General features: G+C 40.7%; 1 protein-coding gene across 1 annotated transcript; it reads left to right on the forward strand.

Moving 5' to 3' along the window:
• The first annotated feature begins 767 nt into the window (after window positions 1–767).
• SULT1C4 (sulfotransferase family 1C member 4) lies at window positions 768–11383 on the forward strand. The gene is made up of 7 exons (XM_010368655.2): window positions 768–1244; window positions 4483–4608; window positions 5164–5261; window positions 5876–6002; window positions 6195–6289; window positions 8923–9103; window positions 10051–11383. Exons 1-7 carry the CDS (start codon window positions 1091–1093, stop codon window positions 10161–10163), a joined length of 894 nt encoding a protein of 297 aa, XP_010366957.2. The 5' UTR covers window positions 768–1090; the 3' UTR covers window positions 10164–11383.
• Window positions 11384–26786: the final 15403 nt, after the last annotated feature.

The following is a 26786-nucleotide window of genomic DNA, read 5'->3' on the forward strand; positions in this document are numbered from 1 at the left end:
TGTAGTGAAGGAGACAGAAAATGCCAACAAGTAAACAAGCAAAACTAACTGTCAATGGTTGCTCTAAAGGAACACAAGTTGTCATGAGCAGGGAAATAGGAGGGACCTACTTGAGATGACACTGAAAGTCAAAGAAGACTTCTCCAGAAAGGGGGCATCCAAGCTGGGACATGAGGAAAGAGAATCAGACAAGAGCCAGACACACAAGAGCCAACAAGATCTCCAGAAGAAGGAGTGCTGCCATGGGGAGTAAGTGTGGCATGGCCCTGGGGTACAGGCCAGGCTGGGGGCAGGGATTGAAGCAAGTTGTGGAATTTCTGATTGCCAGGGGCAGAATGGATTCCTAAGGCAGCCACTGTCTTCTGTTAACTCTGGAGTTTTCTGCATCCATTTTGCTTTAAATAAGGCATGTATGTTTTCATAGCTGTGATGAAACCCCTACAAAGGAAGGAGCCTTCTCCAGTTTAGCACTATTTATGTTACTCTTAAAAAATAACAAAGCTGACCCTGGCAGATGTTTGTACTGGGAGGTTCAGATCTATCCAGGCCACCACTGTTAATAGCCCATGGGAAAGTCCCTGCAGTCTCTCAGGGAAGTCATTCTGTGTAGAATCTGTAATTTCACAGGCAAATCCTACAACTAAGAAACAATTAATGAAAATATCTGTGAAGGGGTTAATGGACACAGAGACAAGGGATATAAACAATGTGACACTATGTCCTGTTAACTGACAGAGAACGGAAGGGCTGGAACGGGACCCAGATAGCAGGGTTTATGACCGCCTCTGCTGTGATGTCACAGCCTGGTAGGGAGGGGGCTGCAGTCCTCAGGAAACTGCCAGTGGACAAAGTCATAAACAAGAGTTCCAGTTCCCTGGAACCTGAGTCAGGAGGCCTGCAGTTCACTTTCTGTCTGTTTGCTGGCCAGCACCAGACTCTCCCAGACAGGCCTACGCTAGAGGGCTGGACAGTGTGGTAGAGTGGTGGACAGAGTGCTGCCTCTATCCACAATGCAGCCATATGCTGGCTGAGAGATAACTTTGTGTCTGGAAGAGCCCTCTGATTTCCTATACTAACGGCCTTACACAAGATGGAGGATTTTACATTTGATGGAACAAAGCGCTTAAGTGTCGACTACGTGAAGGGAATTCTTCAACCCACAGTCACCTGTGACATCTGGGATGAGATCTGGAACTTCCAAGCCAAGCCTGATGACCTGCTTATTTCTACCTATCCTAAAGCAGGTAGGTGGAAGAGCTTACAGGGGAAGGGAAAGAGGAGAGTTAGGAAGGTAAGTGGGAAGGATGCATTAGTCATGAAATAAAGAAGTTGATCTGGAAAACTCTACTGGACGGAGTGATACGGCTAAAGAAAGTTACTAGTGGAAACTGAAGCTATACTGAAACATACTAAAATGAGACACAAATTTTTAGAATTCAACCTTCCTATGATGTTATGATGTACTTACTTTTTTTTTTTTTTTTCCCAGGAGACAGTGAAAACAGCTAAGAGCAAAAGGGTAGACTTGTTTATTTATTCGTTCCCAATCTAGGCCCTTATTGCAAATCTTGTAAAAAGCTGCTTTGAGTGTGTGAGCTAGAAAGGGGATCCCGAGGCTGATTTGGGAAAGAAATAGAGGAGCTTTGGTTCTGCAATGCTGATACCACCTCAGCAGCCCTCCTATCTCACGGTCTGAGAACGATCCTTCTGATTTCCACCTTCCTTTGTGGTAAATTGTGAACCAACTCTCTTATCTCAACAATCAGTTTAACAAAGTTGTCTGTAAAAGTAGGACTAGCTTGAGCCCAGCAACCACATCATAAAAATTGGGGGATGATGAGGTGGAAATAGTTCTCTATAAATATTTTTGCATATCTACATATCTACCAGAAATACTTTACTTGGTCTACACACAAATTATATATATATTTGCTCTTTGCAAAATCAAGCTGTCAAAAACTCTTGTTATATACACACAAATACACACACACCAAAAAATCTAAACCTCAGTATTTTCTGAGACTGTTCAAAACCCTCTTTTGTTCTTATCTCTCAAGATCCTGACAGAAGATTCTGCAGGAACACGGAGGCCTTGGTCTCTTCTTTGTCCGTCTGTTTCATGTTGGTCCTGATTTCCCAAACTTACTCATCGGGAGCCCGTTCAGGATCAAATTTGTCTGAATGTATATTTCTAAAAGTAGCCACTGGTGACGATCACATCTTATCATCTTAACTTCATCGACAATTCCACTTGATTATCAATGCAGTACCTAAATGATCTTTTCTCTACCTGCCAAATGCAAGTACTAAAATATGGTTCATTTAGGTTTTTCATGGCATTAATGAGGTTTAAGCAATTCAAAAAGCACACTAAGAAAATTAAATGCTTGCCATCTAAAGTAATATTTAATCATAACTAAAACCATATACGTTAATGAAGTCTATTTTATTAAAAGGAAGAAGAAACAAGCATAGATGGCAAAAATAGTTCACCCTAAATTTTTAAAAGAATAATACTCTGAATGACAAGAAAAAATACATCATGGAATCACTGACCTCTAGAGAATAAATTGAGAAGTCATTCCACTCACCCCAGAACCTCTAGCAACATTTCAGTCTGCCCTCATGTTGGCTCATGTCTATAAATTCATTCAATTCATTCATTATAGACATTCAGTGTTATGGCTATAAATTGTCATAAAACTAGTACAAATGGCTGGAATACTCTTTGCATGGATAACTAAAGATATCTCGACCCTTCGTCCTGTAATAAAAGTTGCTGCCAGAAAATACAGGAGATCAACTCATATAAAATATAAAATGTAATTTAATTTATTTCTAACTTATGCCCTTATTCTAGGCCTTTAAAAGCACTAAATTGAGAACATGGGAAAAGCAATCTATAGAATTTCAGCCAGATAATGCAGGAAAGATCACCCTAGATCAGGATTCAGAAAGCCATCCTGGCTAGGCATGGTGGCTCACACCTGTAATCCCATCACTTTGGGAGGCCAAGGCAGGAGGATCGTTTGAGGCCAGAAGATTGCGTCCAGCCTGGGCAACATAGGGAGACTCCTATCTACAAAAAAAAAAATTAAAAATTAGCTGGGCGGGGTGGTGTGCACTCATAGTCCTAGCTATTTGGGAGGCTGAAGCAAGAGGACCATTGAGCCCAGGAGTGGGGAGGCTGCATAGAGCTAGGATCCCACCACTGCACTCCAGCCTGGGCAACAGAGCAAGACCCTGTCTCTGGATAAAAAAGCCATCTTAAAATAACTCAACATCCTCTTAATCTGGATTTTGCCAGAACAACTGGTGCAACAGATATTCATCAAAGGGTGAAGATTATGTTGATAGCACAATATCACTGTATAAGTCAGGATCAGTGCAAGACACAGACAGACTGAAGCTGGGGGATTCCATTCTACCTATGGCCACAGTGGCAGTGGTTGGGTCTAAGGCACTGGGCCATGGAACGTGGAATGGTCTTTGCAAAATTTCTATCTGCTGGGGCTACTATCCACAGACACCTCCCCAGGAAGGATGACTTCTATCTCCCCACTGCCTTCCAAAACTCAGGCTAATGCATCTCACTGGAGGGATCTAATAGCCTTCAGAATCTTAGTGGCAAAGGAGTTTAGGGAAGGCCTTTTACAGCCTTTCAGCCCATGAAATATGGGGGAAACAGAGAAAATAGAAAAATGAATACTAAGTGCTAATGGTCAATATCAAGTTCAAACCCTAATGGTTCATTTATTCAGCCAACAAATACTAAGTGTCTCCTATGCTATGTGACTGGGAAAAAGAGAGTTTGAAAACCATTTAGTCATTTCTCTATAGGAGACCACAATTAGGGGAGAATGTCCTTTCTAAGGACAATACAGCTAAATCAAGAAAACAATAACAATCCAAATTAATAGTTGTGACAGAAAAAAATATACATTTATCAGTCTAATGTCCATTCAAAATTGGAGTATTTTTTAAAAATTCATATTATGATAATAAGATATAAATAAGGAATGCTATCTTCTGAATCCCATTTAAAACCTATCTCTTAAATTCACATAGATGGTCCAGTCAGGGTGACTCTCACCTGTAATCCCAGGATTTTAGGAGGCCAAGGCAAGCAGATCACTTGAGCTCAGGAGTTCCAGATCAGCCTGAGCAACATGGTAAAATCCTGTCTCTACAAAAAGTACAAAAATTAGCCGGGGGTGATTGTGCATACGTGTAACCCCCGCTACTCAGGAGGCTGAGGTGAGAAGATCATTTGAACCCAGGAGGCAGAGGTCACAGTGAGCCGAGATTGCACCATTGAACTCCAGCCTTGCTACAGAGCAAGACCCTGTCTCAAAAAAACAAACAAACAAACAAACAAAAAACAAAAAAAAAGACATAGATGTTCTAACAAGTATTTGATCATATTTTAAGGAATATGCTGTACTAAATGTCTATCCATCTTCATTTTACATGTGGGATAAGGAACAACATGGACACAGGAGATAGTGGAATTAATACAAAATGAAGGTGATGTGGAGAAAAGTAAAGAGGCACCAACTCATCAACGATTTCCTTTCCTCGAATGGAAAATCCCATCCTTAGGATCTGGTAAGTATGGAATAGCCACACTTCACTACAGTCCTAAAATGCACTTAGGATTTTTACTGTTTTTTTTTTTTATTATACTTTAAGTTCTAGGGTACATGTGCATAACGTGCAGGTTTGTTACATATGAACCTTTCAAAATTATAGGCTTTCAAACAATGATTGGTGAGTTTTGTGGTTTTGTCTTTTTTTAACTGTGTCTGGCCACTGTTATACTACAGATGTTTTCTAATGGAATTATTGTTTATATAAAAGTGAGTTAAATTTTGTTTTTCTAGTTAGAAATTAATTTTACTTCAAAAGGATAAGCTCAAGTAAGATAACCCTGGTGAAAGGATTTGAATTTTTTAGGTTCTTATTTATTTGGTTGACTGTTATGGTTAGGAATAGTTCTAGCCAAACATCTCTTCATGGGCTAGACATATTCTCTCACACCAGATCTACAGTTACAATGTTCTTGCAGATGCTCTGACTTGTAGTAGCAATAATGGAAGCAGCAGAACCTGGACGCAAAAAGAGAAAAAAATAGTAGAAATTGATCAAAAACCAATTTTGCAGGTTTGGAACAAGCTCATGCAATGCCCTCACCACGGATCCTGAAAACACATCTTCCTTTTCACTTGCTGCCACCATCCTTCCTAGAGAAAAACTGTAAGGTAAAAAGCAAAAGGAATTCAGAGCTGTACTCCTTAAAACAACCTTAGTCTTCCATTTCCTCTTAAAACACTTCACTTGTTTAAAAAAAAAAGTCTACCTCTTCACAATCATCAATACACAAATTAATACAAATCCTAGCCAGGCACTGTGGCTTATGCCTGTAATCACAGCATTTTGGGAGACTGAGATGGGTGGATCAGCTGAGGTCAGGACTTCGAGACCAGCCTGACCAACATGGTGAAACCCCATCTCTACTAAAAACACAAAATTCGCAGGATGGGGTGGCACACGCCTATAATCCAAGCCACTCGGGAGGCTGAGGCAGGAGACTCGCTTGAACACGGGAGGCGGAGGTTGCCGTGAGCCAAGATGGCGCCACTGCACTCCAGCCTGGGTAACAGAGCGAGACTCTGTCTCAAAAACGAAACAAAACAAAAAAGTCTCCCATAACCAGGATGACAAAAATGCAGCCTCAGAAAAACTTAACTGTATGAAAGGTATCCACCCTAACATGACTTGCCTGGGCAGTAATAGCAAAAAACAAACAAACAAAAAATCCTGTTTTTTTTTTTTTTTTTTTGCTTCTTCCCTCCCCTCCCCTCATCATTCCCAGATAATCTATGTAGCAAGAAATCCCAAGGACAACATGGTGTCCTATTACCATTTCCAAAGAATGAATAAAGCACTTCCTGATCCAGGAACATGGGAAGAGTATTTTGAGACTTTTCTGGCTGGGAAAGGTGAGAGAATTTAATTTTGTTTCCGTTCGTTTCTCAGAATCTCCAAACACCCTAGAAGGAAAGAATCCTTTCTTTCCACCAGCAGGGGCTCTACCTTCTCTAATGGAACACTCTCACTTCAGGAATTCTCCTTTCAGAGGGAATAACAGGACCTCTGTGACTCATTGCCCTGTTTTCCATCCCATCTTCCAGTGTGCTGGGGCTCCTGGCATGAACATGTGAAAGGATGGTGGGAAGCCAAAGACAAACACCGTATTCTCTACCTCTTCTATGAGGACATGAACAAGGTGAGCACAGTGCCATCTAATGTGTGCCCACTGGGCCATAAAACATTTAAGTCATAATGCATTGACCCCATGAGGGACTCAGATTGATGCGGGGAACAGAAAATTGCCGCACTTCGTTGGCTACAGCTGTCATTTGTCAAAATGCACATGGCTGATCATGAGTTTAAGTATCACACAGTCTCACCTGCAACTTCCTGGCGCTCCCAGGGATGCTGCACATTTCCCTTACAGGGAGGTTATTACACAATATGGATGGTGTCATTTCTCCGTTGCATATCTATTTTAAAATGCAGTTTAGCAGGAAAAAAATCCTAGCGCATTTTGGTTTCTTTGGTTTTTGGTTTTGTTTTGTTGTTGTTGTTGTTGTTTTGAGACAGAGGAGTTTCACTCTGTCGCCCAGACTGGAGTGCAGTGACGCGATCTCAAGTCACTGCAAGCTCCGCAGCCCAAGTTCAAGCGATTCTCATGCCTCAGCCTCTGGAGTAGTTGGGATTACAGTCGCCTGCCACCAGACCCAGCTAATTATTTGTATTTTTAGTAGAAACGGAGTTTCACCATGTTGGCCAGGCTGATTTTGAACTTCTGACCTCAAGTGTTCCACCCACCTCCGCCTGCCAAAGTGCTAGGATTACAGGCATGAACTACCCTGCCCGGAGTTTTTGTTTTTTCATTAGCACTGAGGAACATAATACCATTTTTTTTTTGAGACGGAGTCTTGCTCTGCCACCCAGACTGGAGTGCAGTGGCCCGATCTCGGCTCACTGCAAGCTCCGCCTTGCAGGTTCACCCCATTCTCCTGCCTCAGCCTCCCAAATAGCTGGGACTACAGGCTCCCGCCACCATGCCCAGCTAATTTTTTGTATTTTTTAGTAGAGACGGGGTTTCACCATGTTAGCCAGGATGGTCTCCATCTCCTGACCCCGTGATCCGCCCGCCCCATCCTCCCAAAGTGCTGGGATTATAGGCGTGAGCCACCGCGCCCAGCCAATAGCTTTAAGAAACAGTTTAGGAAGTGGTTCAATGGAAAATGGATTTAGATTCAAAATTCTTGAAATCAAGTTCCGTCAATTCTTGGTAAAGACACTTAACATCTTGGGGGCTTAGTTTTCTTAAATGTTTTTTTAAAATAATAAGATTTACCCATTCAAGATTTATTTGAGGACTAAATGAGATAATATCAGTGGATGTTTGTTGTAAATAATCATCTACTGTGCTACTTTCTGTGACCCCACTAAATACAGAGCTCTATACGGAATTACAGTCTCTGTTCTTGAATTGGTCATTGAAAGCCTTGATACTCAACAGGTACTTCACAGACTAGTTTGCATGAGCTACTGGAGCCTGCTCTAGGCCTGCTAAGTCTGGAGTTTTATAAAATTCCCAGGAGATTCAAGCACACATCACCATTTAGATGCACTTCTCTAAGGTTCAATCACTGCTGGGCCTTGTGATATCAGTGATTTCTACAAAATATCAAAGGAGTGGAAAACACAGACCATTTTCATGTGGTTTTTAAAACAATTGTTATAGCTCTAGGATTTTCAGAAGCATGACTAAAGAACCAGCAGAACAACCTATGAGGTTATCAGTATAAAATTCCCTCCTTGTGTTTACATGGTTTTTACTTGGTACAAAAGTGTTGTGCCCCATAGGAAGACTCTGGGCAGATGATGTTTGCCTACGGCATGTATCACAGCCGTGTCAGAGAAAGGATATGTTGCTGGGAATGGGGCTCTTTTGTTTAGGTAGACTCTAGCGTATTATGCATGCCAGGAAGAAACTTTACCAAAACAGGTAATCTAACCTCAGAGTCCCTAAAACTTTTTAAAATATTGCTGTGAACTTGTTTGGGAATGTCCCCTCACAAAGCTCACAATTCTCAGTACTCTGATTCCTAGTCTGTGTGAGGTCAATTAAATGAAACATTTCTGACATACAAGCTTTCAAAGCAGAAGCCCACTACAGATACAGTGGTCGGGGTAAGCTCTTTCACTTTCCCTTCCCACCTGCTCCCTCCTCCCAGAGATGGAGGAATCCCACAGCCACAGTGATGTCACAAGGTTGTACGACCCTCTGATAAGAAATCAGTGGTTACACTGGAACTGAGCTACTCTCAGTTCCACTTGACTTGGTGGTCTGGTACCAGAGGTACTAGCCATGGGTACCTCCTGACGTATGAAAAAAAAAAAAAATTCTCTCCCCTCCTCCTGCCATCACTGCAGTCTGGGGACATTTCTATCAATGTCAGAAACAGGATATAGCTTCCTCTTGGTCAGGTCTTAAATCTTCTGCCCCTGTGCTTCTGAAATGTCTTGAGCAGGGCTTGTGGACATAACCCTGGCACACTCCCTTAGTGAACCATTCACTAGGCACTGTACGTCATTGTCTGGTGAATGTTTCACTAACCTTACCCAATTGATTACATATTAAGGGGAAAAAATTATTAGTGATTCCAATTACTAAAAAAAGCACAATATGGGTCATCACGTTAAAATGAGTCACTTGAGCATTTGTTAAGATTTGTTTTTTATTTTAACTCGAATATGTTACTGGTTACTGTCATTAATCCATCAAAATATTCTTTTTAAACTAATTCTATTAAATCATTACTCTTCTTTTGACTCTGATCATAGAACCCAAAGCATGAAGTTCAGAAGCTAACAGAATTTATTGAGAAGAAACTAGATGACAAAGTTCTAGATAAAATTGTCCATTACACTTCATTTGATGTTATGAAACAGAATCCAATGGCAAACTATTCATCGATTCCTGCTGAAATCATGGACCACTCCATTTCTCCATTCATGAGAAAAGGTTTTTATAGTTTCTTTTCGTTATAATCTTAAAAGAACTGTCAGATATTTTAAAGCATTTGAGAGGAGTTTTCTTTCCTACAGCTAGGAAAAAATAATGTCTTTAATAAATGATTTGGGGAAAAGAAGTATTTAAGAAGCCACTGATAAAATGAAAATAGTATTTAATTAGCCAATTATTACTAAGATTCAGAGAGTAAGATTTGATGTCTAAATCCAACCACTTATCCCCACTTTCCCTTAAGAGTTCTAGCTAATAACATGAAAATACACGGAATTAAGTCAGAGAGGGGAAATAATCCATTTTATAGTCGGTTCTATGCTATCAGATTCAGTCATTCAAAGGTACTTACTGAGGGGCTTCTATGTGCCAGGCACTGTTCTAGTCACTGTTTGCAGCAGTGAACAAAACACAAAAATTCATTTCTGCATGGAAATTATATTCTAGTGATAAGCAAAATAGAAGAATACGTAGATAACATTAAGAAAAATAAAACTGGGAAAGGTAACAGGGATTACAATTAGAGAATTTGGGGGAGGGGTCATATTTTTTCTTCTTCAAATGGTACCTTGGGCCTCCCAGAAAAAGGCCCTTCTTGTTCAGTTTACAGCAATGGGAGCTACAGTCATGAGCACCCACCATGCTTCGATGTGCAACAGGGCACAGAGAAAGACAAGAAAGCCCTTCAGGCCTGCTGTTGTAACATAGTGGTCTTGCTCACTCACTAATGCAGCCAGGTGGTAAGAGGCTCTCCTTGTCTCACAAATCAGACAGGAAAGTCGTCTTCCCTTCAGGATAAGGAAGTGACAGGATAGCAAGAGAAACGTTTTGTCCAATACTGCTCTTCCTGGAACATGGCCTAGAAATCATCACACAGAAACAGCAGAACAGGGAAGCACAGACTCTTCCAACAACTACTGACCCTCTCCTACATAACTGTATTTCAGGGGCAGTGGGAGATTGGAAGAAACACTTCACCGTGGCTCAGAATGAGAGATTTGATGAAGATTACAAGAAGAAAATGGCTGATACCAGACTAACTTTCCACTTCCAATTCTAGTATGGAAGAAAAAGAACTAAAAATATTTTAGTTTATTACCCAGTATATTTAGGTAATAATGAAAGTTTAATTCTCAAAACAAATGATATCAGATTCCAGTTATCAGAATAGTTTATTGTGTTTGCTCTTGTTCACTCTACTAAAAAAAAATTTTAAAAGGCTGGGGGCAAGGTGGTGACAGGCAGCAGGGTGGCAACATGGAGAGAGGGAAGCTCAGTAAGTCACTAGTTACAATCCTGGTATCATTGCCAATTATCATATTTACATTTCTTACAATCATGTGCTTATTAACATATTGAAAATGCTTCAGTCCTCACATGATAATACACTAACATTTTCAGATTGCGTTTTGGTTCAAGTTAATTTTTAAATGCATCACTAATGTGTAAATAGTGACTGTTCCAGCAATTTTTTGGTGGTGAACTGTCAAATGACTCATTTTCCTCTTGGACCCTCCAAGAAAAACTTCAGGGTCCTAGTGTAATACATCTGTCCCCATTTCTCACCAGCCTACATATTTAACTGGACTCACTCTCCCACCCTCAGCTAATGCTACAATCCTGGAGTCACCTCTTGACTCATCTTTCCCAGTGCCGCCACAATCCATTCTAATCTGTCAGCAAAATCTGTCAGTTTTAAGCTATGAAATCTCTTACAGTATTTCTATCTAACCATTCCTTGTTTTCCTTCTATTTCTATAGCCACCTTTCTGGTTCAGAAACCTTTTACTTCTTGTCTCAACTAATGTAATAGCTTCCTAACTCCTTTCTATTTCACACATATGGTAAGGTTATTTTCCTTAAAAAGACTCTTATTATGTTGTTCCTTAGCTCAAAATCCTTCAATGACTGAATTTTCACTGCCTGAAAGACAAACCCCAAGCTTTTAGCTATGAATTCAAAAGCAGCTGTAACCATAATGACTCCAGCCTTCACTTCCAGCTTCACCTTCCAAACCACCTCCATATTCCAGCAAATTAGCCTACTTACTTGTTCCTAGTCACATCTTACAGCTTCCTACCCTCCCAGTTTTATTCATACCAAGCCTCCTCCTGAAATTTCCTTTCCTTTCTTTCTACCTACCCAAGACATACAACATGCTTCAATAACCAGTCCCTTCCTCCTACAAACCCTACAACCTGGAAAGCACTCTTGCTTTTCCGAAGTCCTCTACACTTGGTGTAACTCTTCTGTGATGAAGATTAAAGTGTATTATGGCAACTCTCGTGTTTCTGTATTGTCTCTCTTTGCTTATTTTAATTTTTACTTGTTTGCTTTTTTCTCCAAGATAGGAATATTGCTGTATATTTCATCGCACACCAAATGGTATATAACACGCTCAAATATAAATGTCTGAAAAAACATGTCAGGGAAATTCTAAAAAGCTAACTCTTATATTTCAAGTAGACAGTCCCTAAAAGCACTCTAATTTACAGCTATGATGTTCAATATGCTAGACACTAGTCACATGTGGCTATTTAAATTTAAATTAATTAAAACAAAATATAATTATAATTCAGTTCTTCATTTTTACCAGCCAACTTTCAATTGCTCAGTAGCCATGAATGGCTAGAGGGTATCATATTGGACAGTGCAGATTCTAAAACATTTCTAACATCAGAGAACCTTCTATTGGACAAGATTTTTTTTTTTTTTTTTTTTTTTTTTTTTTGAGACAGGGTCTCGCTTTGTCACCGAGGCTGGAATGCAGTGGTGTGATCACAGCTCACTGAAACCTCCACCTGCTACGCTCAAGGGCAATCCTCTCACCTCAGCCTCTCAAGCAACTGGGACCAGAGGCTCACACCACCACACTGGCTAATTTTTGTAGAGCAGAGTTTCAACCATGTTGCCCAGGCTGATCTCAAACCCTTGAGCTCAAGTGATCCTCCCACCTCCGCCACCAGAGTAGCTGGGACTACGAGCATGCACCACCACTCCCGGCTACTTTTTTTGTTTTTGTTGTTTTTTGTAGAGACAAGATTTTGCCAGTTGCCCCAGGCTGGTCTCGAACTCCTGGGCACAAGCAATCCACCTGCCTTGGCTTCCTAAAGTGCTGGGATCACAGGCATGAGCCACCATGCCCAGCCTACCTCTTACTTTCCTGCAAACTCCCTCCATATCCCCAGCAAGCAAAACCAATCTCTGTGGTTTAGTTACTTTAGCTCCAGCCCCAACTAGACCAACTCGGTTTGGTCTTCACTTGGCCTATTCTCTCAAGTCTTTTGAAACTAGTGATTAGGATATTATATTCTAAATCTATTCAAGATTATTTCCATTTCATCAGAGAATTAAAATAATGCATTTAGACTTTGGAACCTTTCTGATACATTGCGTTTGTAAATACAGGGTACACATTTGCTGTTTTGCCACACCAGAGCAATAACCTTTGACTTCTGTGGAGGAGGTCTGGACTTGAACCAAGAAAATATTAAAGGAAATCAAAGCTCATGTGTAGAGATGCAAGAGGTAACCTACTGCAATAATATAAGTATTACGATTCTATGTAAAGTATTTAGAAGCTCATACACTTTGGCAATGTTAAGAGAAGACTGAAAGGCCTCAGGAGGAGGCCACCTGGATCCTATTTATTTCTGAATAACCAGTAGGAACATAATTTTAAAAATAAATACATGTCATACTGTTTCAAACTCAAATCCAGTGTTTGAGAAATGAAAATTCACCCTAGAATTAGAAATACCACATGAAACAGAAAATTACAAAGTAGATGGTTTCCATATCACCTAACTTGAAGTGCTAACAGAAACAACAGCATACTCAGGTTGGGTGCCACTGAGAACAAAGGTGGCTCATTATAGCACCCTTCTGCACTGCACAGAATTTTTTTTTTTTTTTTTTTATGAGACGGAGTTTCACTCTTGTTGCCCAGGCTGAAGTGCAATGGCGTGATCTTGGCTCACTGCAACCTCCGCCTCCCAGGTTCAAGTGATTCTCCTGCCTCAGCCTCCCGAGGAGGTCAGATTACAGGCATGCGCCACCATGCCCCGCTAATTTTGGGTTTTTTTGATTTTTTTTTTTTTTTTTTTTTTTTTTTGAAACGGAGTCTCGATCTGTCGCCCAGGCTGGAGTGCAGTGGCATGATCTCCGCTCACTGCAAGCTCTGCCACCTGCCAGGTTAACGCCATTCTCCTGCCTCAGCCTCCCTAGAAGCTGGAACTACAGGCGCCTGCCACCACACCCGGCTAATTTTTTTGTATTTTCAGTAGAGACGGGGTTTCACCGTGTTCGCCAGGATGGTCTCGATCTCCTGACCTCGTGATCCACCCGCCTCGGCCTCCCAAAGTTCTGGGATTACAGGCGTGAGTCGCGCCTGGCCAATTTTGTATTTTTTTAGTAGAGATGGGGTTTCTCCATGTTGGTCAGGCTGGTCTTGAACTCCTGATCTCAGGTGATCCACCTGCCTCAGCCTCCTAAAGTCCTGGGATTACAGGCGTGAGCCACCGCAACTGGCCCATAACCTTTAAAGATGCTTTGAATTAGACAAAAGTTGTTCACCTTTTTTAAAAAGACACTTGTTTTAGAAAGAATATTTTCCTACAATATATTTTTATCAAAAAATATTCAAATAATGAAATATCTATTATTTAATTTAACTTCAGATTCCAAATTATGACAAGTCTACAAGTATTTATTCCATTACATTCACCTAATCATCTTATTTTATTTACCTAGACTATGAAAACTGCGATAGTCATCATTTAAAGATATGAAACTCACCATTGCAAAATTATAACCGAAACACTTAAAAAGATCTGACCTAACCGACTCCACCTTGCTTCTAACCTCCAAGCTGCCCTTGTTCATTCCTGGACGTGGGCCAAACTAACTTTGGGAGGAATTTAATTTCGACTTTCGTTTTGAAACAAGATGATAACAGTCCTTTCCCAAAACAAACCTTACTGCCTGTGAACTAAACTGCCTAAAGCCACAATATTAGAAGTGATAGTAATTTTACTGAATAATTCAAGATGTAGCCATTTTCCTTAAACCAATATCAATATCTTACTTATTAAATATTACACAAGCAAAGATCGTTCTGTTTTGGGCTGGGTTTATAGTTTTGTAACCCCTATGCCAATTTTTGACCTCTTATAGTATTTGGCAGGGATAAGTATAAAATTGCTTGATCAATAAATGCAAATAAAAATATATTCTGGGAGTTCTCAAGACATTTCTAATATTACTTTACCAAAAATTTTAAAGCCAACTTATTTATTAAAAATTTTACTTGTTATACAACCTTGAAAAAGCTTTTGTCTAGTCTTTTCTTTTTTCCTGATAAAGTATTTGATTCAAGCGCTTTTTTCTTGTCAATTAATTAGAGCTCATATATATGTATGTAGTAAACCATTGTGTACACAACACATAAATACATAGATATATTAGGCATGACAATAGAAGTATATCTTATAGATTCATAAAAACCTTTTTTTCTTGTCTTAGACTTTCAAATTCTCAATAATCTGTTTGCTACCCTAGGCAGTTGTCAGATAAATAGCCCTAAATCTGTATATTGAAGGAAAATAACTCTTAGACAAAAAATCAGATAGCAAAATTTACATCTTAAAGTACTGAGAGAAAAAGTCTAAATGGTGCTAGAGGGAGATTAAAGATGGATGCCAAATCAAACATAAAATTATAGAAATCTATCATAAGATTGTATGAGGAAACCAATTTTATTTAGCTAGGAACTACCTATCTTTTAACTGGATCTCTGAGCTCTGGGCAAAGGCCACACCGAATCCTGGGTCACCAAAAGGGGAGAATTATTATGAGGCTAGACCACATGATGCTTTTACAGTGCACTTAAAAAAATTTTTTTTAAACAAAGGCATTTCTAAATGTCTAAACTACACTCTTCCTTAGAAACCCAAGAGTAGCCTCTGTTGCAATAACTATTCTAGTCAATAAATCAGGTAACACAACATGAAAGGAAGCAATTTAAGAGCTGAGATGAACTTGTCTGCTTACACTCTCAGGGTTCCATAAGGAAAAACAGGTCTCTCCCAAAGGGAGTCTGGCACCTTCTCCATCTTCTTTAAGAAACCCCAGGCTATTCAACAGACACATGAAAAAATGCTCATCATCACTGGCCATCAGAGAAATGCAAATCAAAACCACAATGAGATACCATCTCACACCAGTTAGAATGGCAATCATTAAAAAGTCAGGAAACAACAGGTGCTGGAGAGGATGTGGAGAAATAGGAACACTTTTACACTGTTGGTGGGACAGTAAACTAGTTCAACCATTATGGAAAACAGTATGGCGATTCCTCAAGGATCTAGAACTAGAAGTACCATATGATCCAGCCATCCCATTACTGGGTATATACCCAAAGGATTATAAATCATGCTGCTATAAAGACACATGCACACGTATGTTCATTGCGGCACTATTCACAATAGCAAAGACTTGGAATCAACCCAAATGTCCATCAGTGACAGACTGGATTAAGAAAATGTGGCACATATACACCATGGAATACTATGCAGCCATAAAAAAGGGTAAGTTTGTGTCCTTTGTAGGGACATGGATGCAGCTGGAAACCATCATTCTCAGCAAACTATCTCAAGAACAGAAAACCAAACACTGCATGTTCTCACTCATAGGTGGGAACTGAACAATGAGATCACTTGGACTCGGGAAGGGGAACATCACACACCGGGGCCTATTATGGGGAGGGGGGAGGGATCGCATTGGGAGTTATAACTGATGTAAAGGACGAGTTGATGGGTGCAGCACACCAACATGGCACGTATACATACGTAACAAACCTGCACATTATGCACATGTACCCTAGACCTTAAAGTATAAAAAAAAAAAAGAAAGAAACCCCAGGCTATTATAAACTATTTGAAGTCCCTCATGCAGCAGAGGGTGCAAGAGAAAGGAGAGACAGCAGCAGTAAATTCAGAAAACAGAATTCAGTCAACTGAAAAGAAGAAAACTTAAGCTCAAAAAAGGAACAAGGTCCTAGGAGCAAAATAAAAACTTGAAGGCCTATTAAATACAAACACACACACGCATGCACATATACACACATATTGAAAGTTATCTTTTAATTAAGCTGACTTTTAACCGCTGAGCACCTTTTAAAAAATCCTTTTAAGGCCGGGTGCAGTGGCTCATTCCTGTAATCCCAGCACTTTGGGAGGCTGAGGTGGGCAGATCACCTGAGGTCAGGAGTTCAGGACCAGCTTGGCCAACATAATGAAACCCCATCTCTACTAAAAATACAAAAAATTAGCGGGGCATGGTGGCATGCACTTGTAATCCCAGTTACTTGGGAGGCTGAGGCAGAAGAATCTCTTGAACCCAGGAGGCAGAGGTTGCAGTGAGCCGACATCGCGCCATTGCACTCCAGCTTGGGCAACAAGAGCGAAACTCCATCTCAAAAAGAAAAAAAAAAAAAATTTTTTTAAATCTCATTACCATATTTCAGCTAGAACAAATTGCTGCTATTTCAGAAGTACCAAGTATCAAACCGGAAAGGACTTGATTTAGGAAACAAAACCAGGCTGTCATGGTGGAAAAAAGAAGGCAGAACCCTTAGCTATGGAACTGCAGTGTGGGGTGACAGCCATTGCTGTTTCAGTTTGGCCTGCCTAGCTAAAAGGTGGCCTTGTTATGTAAATAAAACCCCTTAAATAGTCAAAATAAAAAACCTTTCCTTTCCCCCGCCTCCCACCACCACCTTTTGCTGGCCGTTTTTCTCCCAACACCACACCACCGTTTTTGTATGTGGAAATTTAGGCACTTCGAAGGCCTTGTTCCCCATAATTTGGAACTTTCCTTCAGATGTGATCAGTCAGATAGAGTTGATGTAACCCAAATGGGAAAAAGAACAAAACAACAACAAAAACAGAAACAAACTAATAACAAGAAAAACAACAAACTTGTACAATTACTGAGCACTCTAGTGGTAAGGAGAAATTAAGACCCGCTGGTTGTTAACCTTTATGAATTGCCTTATCTACATTCTACTACTGATCATTCGACATTTGAAACAAAAGATCAGTTTCTTAGAAATTATACACTTGGTTTATCCTACACTTTCTCTTCCCTCAGAACTAAAGGTCTTTTTAGCATAGGCGCCGCCCCTAGAGTTTCCAGTACACCAACATCAGCCTGGGGACCACATCCTCATGAAAAGTTGGAGAGAAGGAAAACTCAAACCAGCTTGGGAAGGACCCTACCTAGTGTTTCTAAACACCGAGGCCACAGTTCAAACAGCAGAAAGAGGATGGACTCATCACACCCGGGTCAAAAGAGCAGCACCCCCTTCAGAATCATAGACAGCTATTCCAGCACCAACTCCAACCAAGCTAAAGCTAAAATGGGTTTGATCCTCTTATGTTGCATCCCTTTCTTTTCCCCTTCTATTGTTAGTCCTCTCATTATTAATGTACCTAGGTCGAGTTCACCCCAAACTATTACTTCTGATGCTTGCCTTGTGATGCCCTGTGGAGATTTGCCAAGCCAGAGGAAACTCTCCACTTCAGAAAAATATCTTTGTCCTTCCTAGCTCTCCTCAGACTGGAAATCTGTTAACTGGGATAAGTTAGTCTGGGAATAGTTTGACAAAGATTCCAGTATGAACTGGAAATCTTGTCCTCCTAGAGCAGAGCTTTTCTGCCAAAGTCGGTCCAATGCTCTATGAAATACTAAAGAGCAAGGATGGACTGCCCCAACTAGTACTTGGAGTTTCTTGAAACCATATATTCATTTCACTAAAGGAGTTACCCCTCCCAATTGTCAGCTGAACCAATGTAATCCAGTACAGATCACCATCTCTGCTCCCCAGAGTTCTTCCCCTTCATTAAGCCTATTCTGTGGTATCAGAGCAGAAGTTTCAGGGAAACTCCATAGGATCCTTTGAAATGTGCTTCATTGCTTCCCCACCTCCTGCACCCCCTTCTCCCTCTCCTAAGTTCTCTTGTTATATACCCAATGATAAAACCAAAGTAGCTGTTGTAGAGGTTAAAGATTTAAAACAAACTATAGCAACTGAAACAGGGTATTAGGACGCAAATTCTTGGCTGGAATGCATTAAATATTCTGTTCTCACACTAAACAAAAGTGACTGCTACACTTGTGCAATAGGCAAGTGAGAGACCCAAATTGTCCCCTTTCCACTTGGGTGGTCCTCTAACAGACTAGACATGAGCTGTGTGGTAGTTCTCTTCCAGAACCCCACTGTCTGGGGCAATGAGTCATGCAGGACTCTTTCACTGCTGTTCCCAGAGGTCAAGAGCCCTACAGTCAGCCCTTGAGGGCCATCCGGCCTCCAGCCCCTGATGTTAACTTCACTTCCTGCCTTTCATGGCAGGAGGAAGCGTTAGCATTCCTTGAAGACTTAACAGAGTACAGCGAAACCAAACCTTTTCAAAAGTGTACCAGTGTGCCCTTGTTCATCCCTGAGCAGATGTGTGGTGGTATTGCGGGGGACTATTGCTGGGTACTCTGCCAAATAATTGGAACAGCATTTGTGCTCTCGTCCAGTTGGCAATCCCTTTCACCCTAGCAGTCCATAAACACGATAGAAAAGAAAACCGTAAAAGAAGAAGTGCCCCACATAGGTCCTTTGACCCCCATGCTTATATAGACACTATTGCAGTTCTACCAAGAGTACCAGATGAGTTTAAAGCCCAAAATCAAACAGCTGCAGGATTTGAATCTGCACTGTATTGGTGGTCAACCATAAACAAAAATGTAGGATTAGATAAATTACATTTATTAGAATCAGCAAAGGTTTGTTAACTACACAAAAGATGCCATTAAAGGAATACCTGAATGATTAGGCTCTACCAGTCAGATGATTTAGGAAAATAGAATAGCTCTTGATAGGATGGTAGCAGAGAAAGGCAGCGTTTGTGTCATGATTGGAGTCCAATGTTGTACTTCTATTCCTAATAACACTGCCACCAATGGAACAATAATAAAAGCCTTACAAGGCCTTACCTCCTTATCAAATGAGTTAGCTTAAAATTCTGGAATAAATCACCCCTTTACAAGCCTCATGGAAAAATCGTTCGGGAAATGCAAAGGAATTATGACCTCAATATTCACCTCCCTTGTAATCATTATAGGTGTGCTCATTCTTGTAGGATGCTGTATCATACCCTCCACTCATGGTTTAGTGCAAAGACTTACAGAAACAGCTCTCACCAAAACCTCCCATAGCTCTCCTCCACCTTATTCAGAAAAACTCTTCCTTCTAGATGCCCAAGAAAAACAACACAGCTGAGATATGCTGAGGTGTTTTGAAGAGGAGAAACTATATAATCAAGAGGGGGGAAATTGACAGAGATAATAAATTCCTCTTCAAAATGTTTTAATTCCCTGTTCTTCTGGTTGTTTCTCTAGTTTCTATAGTTACCCATGCTGTAAACAACCCTTCCCACCCTTGCCACACCTTGACACGCCCTGACAAGCCTAGACATGCCTTGCACCTTAACAGATGTTTCTCCTTCCCGCCTAGATAGCTGTGTTCAGTTCCAAACATTAGCCAATCAGGTCAGTTTAGATTGTGTGGTCCAATCCTAGCCAATAAAGGAAAGACACAGCAGTAGGGACCAGCTGCATTAAAAACAAGAACCCCTTCCTCTCCCTTGTCTGGTGTGCTCTCACCATAGCCCCAACTGTGAGATGCACCCTTCTATAGAAGCAAATTGCCTTGCTGAGAAAATTTTGCCTGAGTGCTATTTTCACTTTGCAGCACTGAGCATTTACTTCCAACAAAGAGGTTGCCAGTATATGACAAAAGTAGAATTAGTAAACTGATATGTTTTGTACATTTGGTTTTACAAGTCCTAAGAAAGACTGTCATCTGAAAATTTGAGCATTCTTGCCCACTGGATTGATGGAGATGGGAAGGGTTCTACACCAGAATGTTCACATTTGGAAGACTCTTTCAAATTATAACTGCTGTTACACGTTTGCAGTTTATTGAAGACTGCTGTGTACATAGTGGACAAATTAACTCCTTACTTGAAACACCTAGATGTTTAGAAGTGCCCAGTGTATGTTAAATGTAGAGGTAGTAAAATACCACTTTGTAAATATTTTTTTGCTAAAATTCATAGGAAATACTGCCTTTTGGGAATTAAATTGTGAAGTCACCTTTGTGAGCAGTAGAGTACTGTCTATACTTGTTCAGTGGTTTAGAGGAGGTGGAGGGGAAGAAATTGCAAAAGGTAGCAGGCTAGTGTGTTTGTACTTGGACATTTTCAGACACCATTTTTCTGTATGTTTTGTGCATTTTGTTTTGCTCTGTATATAGTGTATATAATGGATAATGAGTCCTAATTTTCAATATCTTGTCTCTAGATGTTAAAGAGGTTGCCAGTGTATATGACAACATATTTAGTAAAATTAGCATGTTTTGTAAGCCTTGTGCTGAAATTCATAGGAAAACCTGTCTTCTCTAAATGACTTTTGCATAGGAATTTGTTCAACCATCTCTGAGCATTACATGTGCCTGTACTTGTCCGCTGGATTGAAGGCAGAGAGAGAAGAAAGAGAGGAGGGAATGACTCAAGGCCAAAATGACCACATTTGGAAGATACCTCAGATGATAACCATTGTTATCTGTGTGCAATTTTATTTAACAATGCTGTGTACATGCTGGACAAGTCATATGAAATATCTAGTCTTTCTAGATATTTAGAAGTGCTTGATGTATTTAAAAGTAGTAGTAGAATAACACTTTTTGTAAATAGCTTTTAAAAACTGATGGGATATGCTATTTGGAAGTGGAATTGTTTAACCACCTAGGAGGTGGGAGGGAAGAAATCGCAAAAGGCATTTTGCCATTGTTCATTAGAAAATTTCAGCTTAATCCATTGCCTATATGCTACATGCATTTCATTTAACTTTGATATACTGTATATATTTGCCAATGTTTAAAAAAAAAAAAAAAAACTACAGTAGAGAGTGTGCTCAAAGAGGAATCAAAGATCTTGAAAAGAAAGAGGTATTCTTGAAAGTGTTTGCCATCTATTGTCCTAGGACCCCAGGTTGTAGGTAAAAAAAAAAAAAAAAACTAGAAAACAGAAATAGTGTCTTAATGCAATGCTCTGAACTTCTATTATGTTTAATGTACTTGTTCTTGGAATCAATGTAATAAAGATGGAGAAAATTCGTCCTTCTTATTCTGTTTCAAAGAATCTTTGTGAAATGAAGTGAGATTCCTTAAAGTAAGAAACATTAACATTGAGGCTTCTACAACAAAAATTGTATAAAAGAACCAAATGATGAGAAAGTTAAATGCAAGACACCTTTCTCTTCCTCTTTTCTCAAGCCACCCTCCATCCCAGAGAGTCACGGTCTCACAGACATAGCTTTGGAGGCCTATGGGTCCCTCTGCTGGAAACTGGGACTGACATGTCTCCTAAATCATTCCTAGGCAGTAGGCTCTCCCAAGCCCTTGTCCTGACAAGTCTGGGTAACACCTTTACAAGCAAGGACTTATTGCAGAGTATGTCAAAAATAACCCCATTCCAAAGACTGGATGCCTTTCTTATCATTGGAGCCAGTGTCATGCTGTGGATGCTTTCTACCTCATGAAAAACTACATTAATTATCTGGCTTTTAGAATGTTCTTACTTAGATAAGAAATCTCCATATTACACATTTACCATCATTGTCTAGTGAGTGCAAAATTTCTAGAAACATTTCCTTGGTCCCCAGACATTCTGGCTTATGCAATATGAATCAATGGTTGCCTGGTTTCCCACTAAAACTGTCCCAGGTTATGCTCACATCTGAGTGGAAAAAAATTAATTATTCCAATTAGTAAAAGACTCAAGACAAAATGACTATCAGACATGAAGAATACTTAGTAGTCTGAGCACTTTTATATGAAATATATAAAACATAATGATATGAAATACAATATAGCATATGTTCATGCACCTACCACGGACTTAAATAAAGCAATTAGGTACCTACCACAAACTTCAATAAAGCATAAAACATTCCAGGGGAAGTTCCTTGGTACCACTCCCAGCAGCCTCCCTTCCCCTCCTTCCTAAGTTTTCTCCTTCTCTCTGAGTTTGGTGGTTCTCATTCCCATGCATTTGTTTATATTTTTAGTGCACATGCTTGCAGATTTAAGTTATCCTACTATATGCATTCTTCAACAATTTTCTTTTTCTGTTCAACACTAGGTTTGTAATATTCATCCATGTTCAAATATAGCCCTGGCTTATTTCTTTTCACTACTGTGCAGCATTCCAGCATATGAATATAGTAACACAACTTATTTCTTTGTTTTATCATATACCACATTATTTACATATCTATTCTCCTATTGCTACATGTTTAGGTTATTTCCAACAGTTGGGCTATTACCACCAAAGCCACTTTGGACATTCCTGTTATGTCTTCTTGGGCACATACAGAGTTTTCCTGGGGTGTAAACCTAAGAGGGGAATTCCTGGATCATCATGCTATATACCTTCAGCATTGCTAGGCATTGCACAACTGTTTCAAAAGAGATTAAACTATTTTCCACTTCCACAGGTGAATTTTTTTTTTTTTTTAGATGAAGTCTCACTTTGTCGCTCAGGCTGGAGTGCAGTGGTGTGATCTCGACTCACTGCAACCTCCGCCTCCCGAGCTCAAGTGATTCTCCTGCCTCAGCTTCCTGAGTACCTGGGATTACAAACACACACCACCATGCCCAGCTAAGTTTTGTATTTTTAGTAGAGATGGGGTTTCACCATGTTGGCCAGGCTGGTCTCAAACTCCTCAGGTGATTTTCCCCCCCACCTCAGTTTCCCAAAGTGCTGGGATTACCAGCTTGAGCCACGGCCTAAGTGAATATTTTTATCCTCTTATTTCATGACTGGTCAGTGGTTTGGAGCTTTCATTAGTAAATTCAATAGTCCTTTAAATTTTGTCCTTTGAGACTGAATTCTTGTTTCTTCTTTTGACTCATATGGTACTCAAAGCTTCCTTGTCTCCCCCATTTTTCTCACTTCATTCTTCACACTAAAATGCTCCAACCACTTCTCTCTCCCCTTTATACATCTTAACACCTCTCGACATTAAAATACCTCCTGTTTTTTTGCAGTAGTGAATTTCATAGCTATTAAACCTAAGATACACAAAAATGTAACTTTTTAAATTTTCCTATAACTAAGCTTAATTTCTGACAATCAGCCTACATGTTTTCCAAACCAGAAAATAAAACAAAACCAGTGTCCTGGTACATGTGGTTAAGTTAGTTACAACTAAGTTATTTCAAAAGTTGTTAGCCAAATTCAGAGTTCTGCTTTTCCCTCTCCTTCTTCTACAGAAAAAATTCCATGTTTGGAGGTAGAGGGTAGTTAATGGCATTCCTGACAAACAACACTGAATTTACTAAAGTGGAGGCCATTTTTAACCTCGACAGGACCTATTTTGGTAGATTGATTATAAAAGTTCTGCTTGCAGAGATTACAGACTAGGAAATTATCTGGAGATGGTAAATATAGTCAATTATTTTAGGAGTTTGCTATTACAGAGGGAAAAAATTGGCAGTATCTGAGGTAGGATGTGGCAGCAAAGTACAAAATGGGAGACATTATAGAAAGAAAGGAAAACTGATGATTTGTGTGGGGTGGGAACAGACAAAACCCAGGAGTTCAGACAGATCATCCCTAGTAACAGGAGGAAGGCAGGGTATGCGGACACAGATGCAGATGGTCTGGCACAGGTGACACTGTTGTTGGGGTCAGGGTGCTGGAAGGAGTGTGTAGGAAAGATGGAAGGTGGTGGTTAGTTGGTGAGATGCCTGTAATTGTGATTATGAAAAGTACCCAATTATTGGTAAAGACAAGTCCTAGGGCATGATCATTGAAGCAATCAACTGGGGGAGAGTGAAACACAGGAGCACTAAAGAAAAGAAGAGGTAGTCTGTGTGGTTATTAAAATCACCAAAACTTGAAAGGAGTGGCAACGAAGACTGAGGACCTAAACATGCCAAGATGTGAGGTGGAACATAAGTGACCCAGAAGTTGACAAGTTTCCACAACAAGGAGGAGCAATCAATGAGTTAGTTTACCACCAAACCACCACAGGCTTCCAGGTTCTGAATATGTTCCACCCCTTGTGAACTGCCTTCTCTGAGTATGGCGTCTCAAACACAGGCCCCCTTCTCTAAAATGGACACATTTGCAATGGTGTGGTCTCCACTTAGGCAGCCCACTTCAACTGTCTTCATTGCTACTCCCGCTTTGACATCTGAAGCAGGCCTAGGTTCTGTTGAGGGACACAGCTTCTACTCACTCTTTCTCTCAGGAAGCCAGCTTGCCTTGCCTTTCTTGGAGTTCCTAGCTCTTGATGCATGCAATTAAGTTAGGTAATGTATATAAATTACTTAGCACAGAGCAAGCCATTTAGTCATCTCTCAATCAGTGTTTGTTATTTTTAGTCTCCCAACTAGAAATTATCCTTCTTGAAAGATTCTTAGCATAGTGGTCAAATGAGGTCTGCAATCAGACTGCTCAGGGTCCAGACCCCACTCCACTTTTCTCACTGTGTGGTATGTCAGCAATTTATTTAACTGCACCTCAGTTTCCTCCGCTGTAACTGGAGCTACTAATAGTAACTACTTCTCTTTTGCTTTAAGAATTATGTGATGGCCGGGCGCGGTGGCTCAAGCCTGTAATCCCAGCACTTTGGGAGGCCGAGACGGGCGGATCACGAGGTCAGGAGATCGAGACCATCCTGGCTAACACGGTGAAACCCCGTCTCTACTAAAAATACAAAAACTAGCCGGGCGAGGTGGCGGGCGCCTGTAGTCCCAGCTACTCGGGAGGCTGAGGCAGGAGAATGGCGTAAACCCGGGAGGCGGAGCTTGCAGTGAGCTGAGATCTGGCCACTGCACTCCAGTCCGAGCGACAGAGCGAGACTCTGCCTCAAAAAAAAAAAAAAAAAAAAAAAAGAATTATGTGAGCTAATGTATGTGAAGCACTTAGAAATGTGCTTGGGGCCGGGCGCAGTGGCCCACGTCTGTAATCCCAGCACTTTGGGAGGCCAAGGTGGGCAGATCACGAGGTCAGGAGATCGAGAACATCCTGTATAATACGGTGAAACCCTGTCTCTACTAAAAATACAAAAAAAAAAAAAAAATTAGCCAGGCGTGGCAGATGCCTGTAGTCCCAGCTACTCGAGAGGCTGAGGCAGGAGAATGGGTGAACCCGGGAGGCAGAGCTTACAGTGAGCCGAGATCATGCCCTACACTCCAGCCTGGGCAACAGAGCTAGACTCCGTCTCAAAAAAAAAGAAATGTGCTAGGGACATCATCCACAACCAAGGAAAGCTAGCAATGATAATGTTGATGATGATTATAATTACTGTAAATCTTTTCATAAAGTCTATGTGAGGATTGATATTGCCCAAACCATGTTCTGTTCCTCAAAACTTTGTGTTCTGTCTGCTTTTGAGTTCTCTGGGCCCTCAGTGACTTGTGTGGCTTTCATGGGAGTAGAAACATTGCTCTCAGCCTCCCCTTCTGCAGCAGTGGGATCTGGCTCCACTTCCTCTAGTGTCCATACACATCTGTGTTCTCCCTACCCCTTTCATACAGCCCCAGCTGAGTTTTTAAATCTTCAACCTGCTACTTTGAAAGTCTGTTTTCCATTCTATCATTGGTGAGACCAACAGTGCCTGTTCTCTCAGTGAATCCTCCTTCCCCTTTCCTTCATTCCCACTGCTCTGGTTTTGGCACCATGATGAGAACCTAAGTTTTTAAACTGCACCTTCCAACATCATTCTAAGTGGTAATAGTGTCAAGAAACAAAGTTTGTGTACGTTCAGCACAGAAGCAACCATCCATTTTTTCCCAAATATTTTCAGTCTGCAGTTGGTTGAATTCATGTATGTGGAACCCATGGATATGGAGGGCCAACTGTATCAGATAAAGTCTTAGAAACTATTAGGTGGACAAGTGGAATTCAGTGAGATTCGCAGCGGCATGGGAACCTGTATGTAACAGAAGAACTGGACCATGGTAGTGATTTGTTGATTTTGAGCATCTTAGTGATGAGTGAGGTCTAGCACACAACCATGTGTCTGCATCGTATCTGCCATGAAGACAGTTAGAATGAAGAGGTGAGCTAGCAGCCCTCAGTTATAGGCATACTTTCTACTGCTGTGGTTCACAGCCACTTAGAATGATGTTGGAAGGTGCAGTTTAAAAACCTAAGGGTACTTCCGCTGAGCAAAGGAAAGAATGAGAATCACACAGCAGTCGTTGATCCAGCAGCACTTGGTGACAGCCTGCAGGGAATGCCTGAGGAGGTCTGTCTGCCCTGACATTGGGCACAGTTCCACAATTAGACCCAATTCTACTCCCTGAGAAGGACTTTTTTAATCTACTGTTTTCCATGATCCCTGACTCTGTTCTCTGGGAAGTTCTTCCTTGTGAGTGACCACTTCTGTGTAAATGAAGGAATCATCCCATACAAGATTACACTGTACTAGGTATTATTTATAATTATAGAGATGACTTAAAGTCATACAGGAGGTGGGGCTAGAAGCAGTGGTTCACACCTGTAACCCTGGCGCTTTGGGAGGCTTAGGTGGGAGAATTGCTTGAGGCCAGGAGTTT

This window comes from Rhinopithecus roxellana, chromosome 17 (assembly GCF_007565055.1).
Source record: "Rhinopithecus roxellana isolate Shanxi Qingling chromosome 17, ASM756505v1, whole genome shotgun sequence".
In the NCBI taxonomy this organism is placed as follows: Eukaryota; Metazoa; Chordata; class Mammalia; order Primates; family Cercopithecidae; genus Rhinopithecus; species Rhinopithecus roxellana.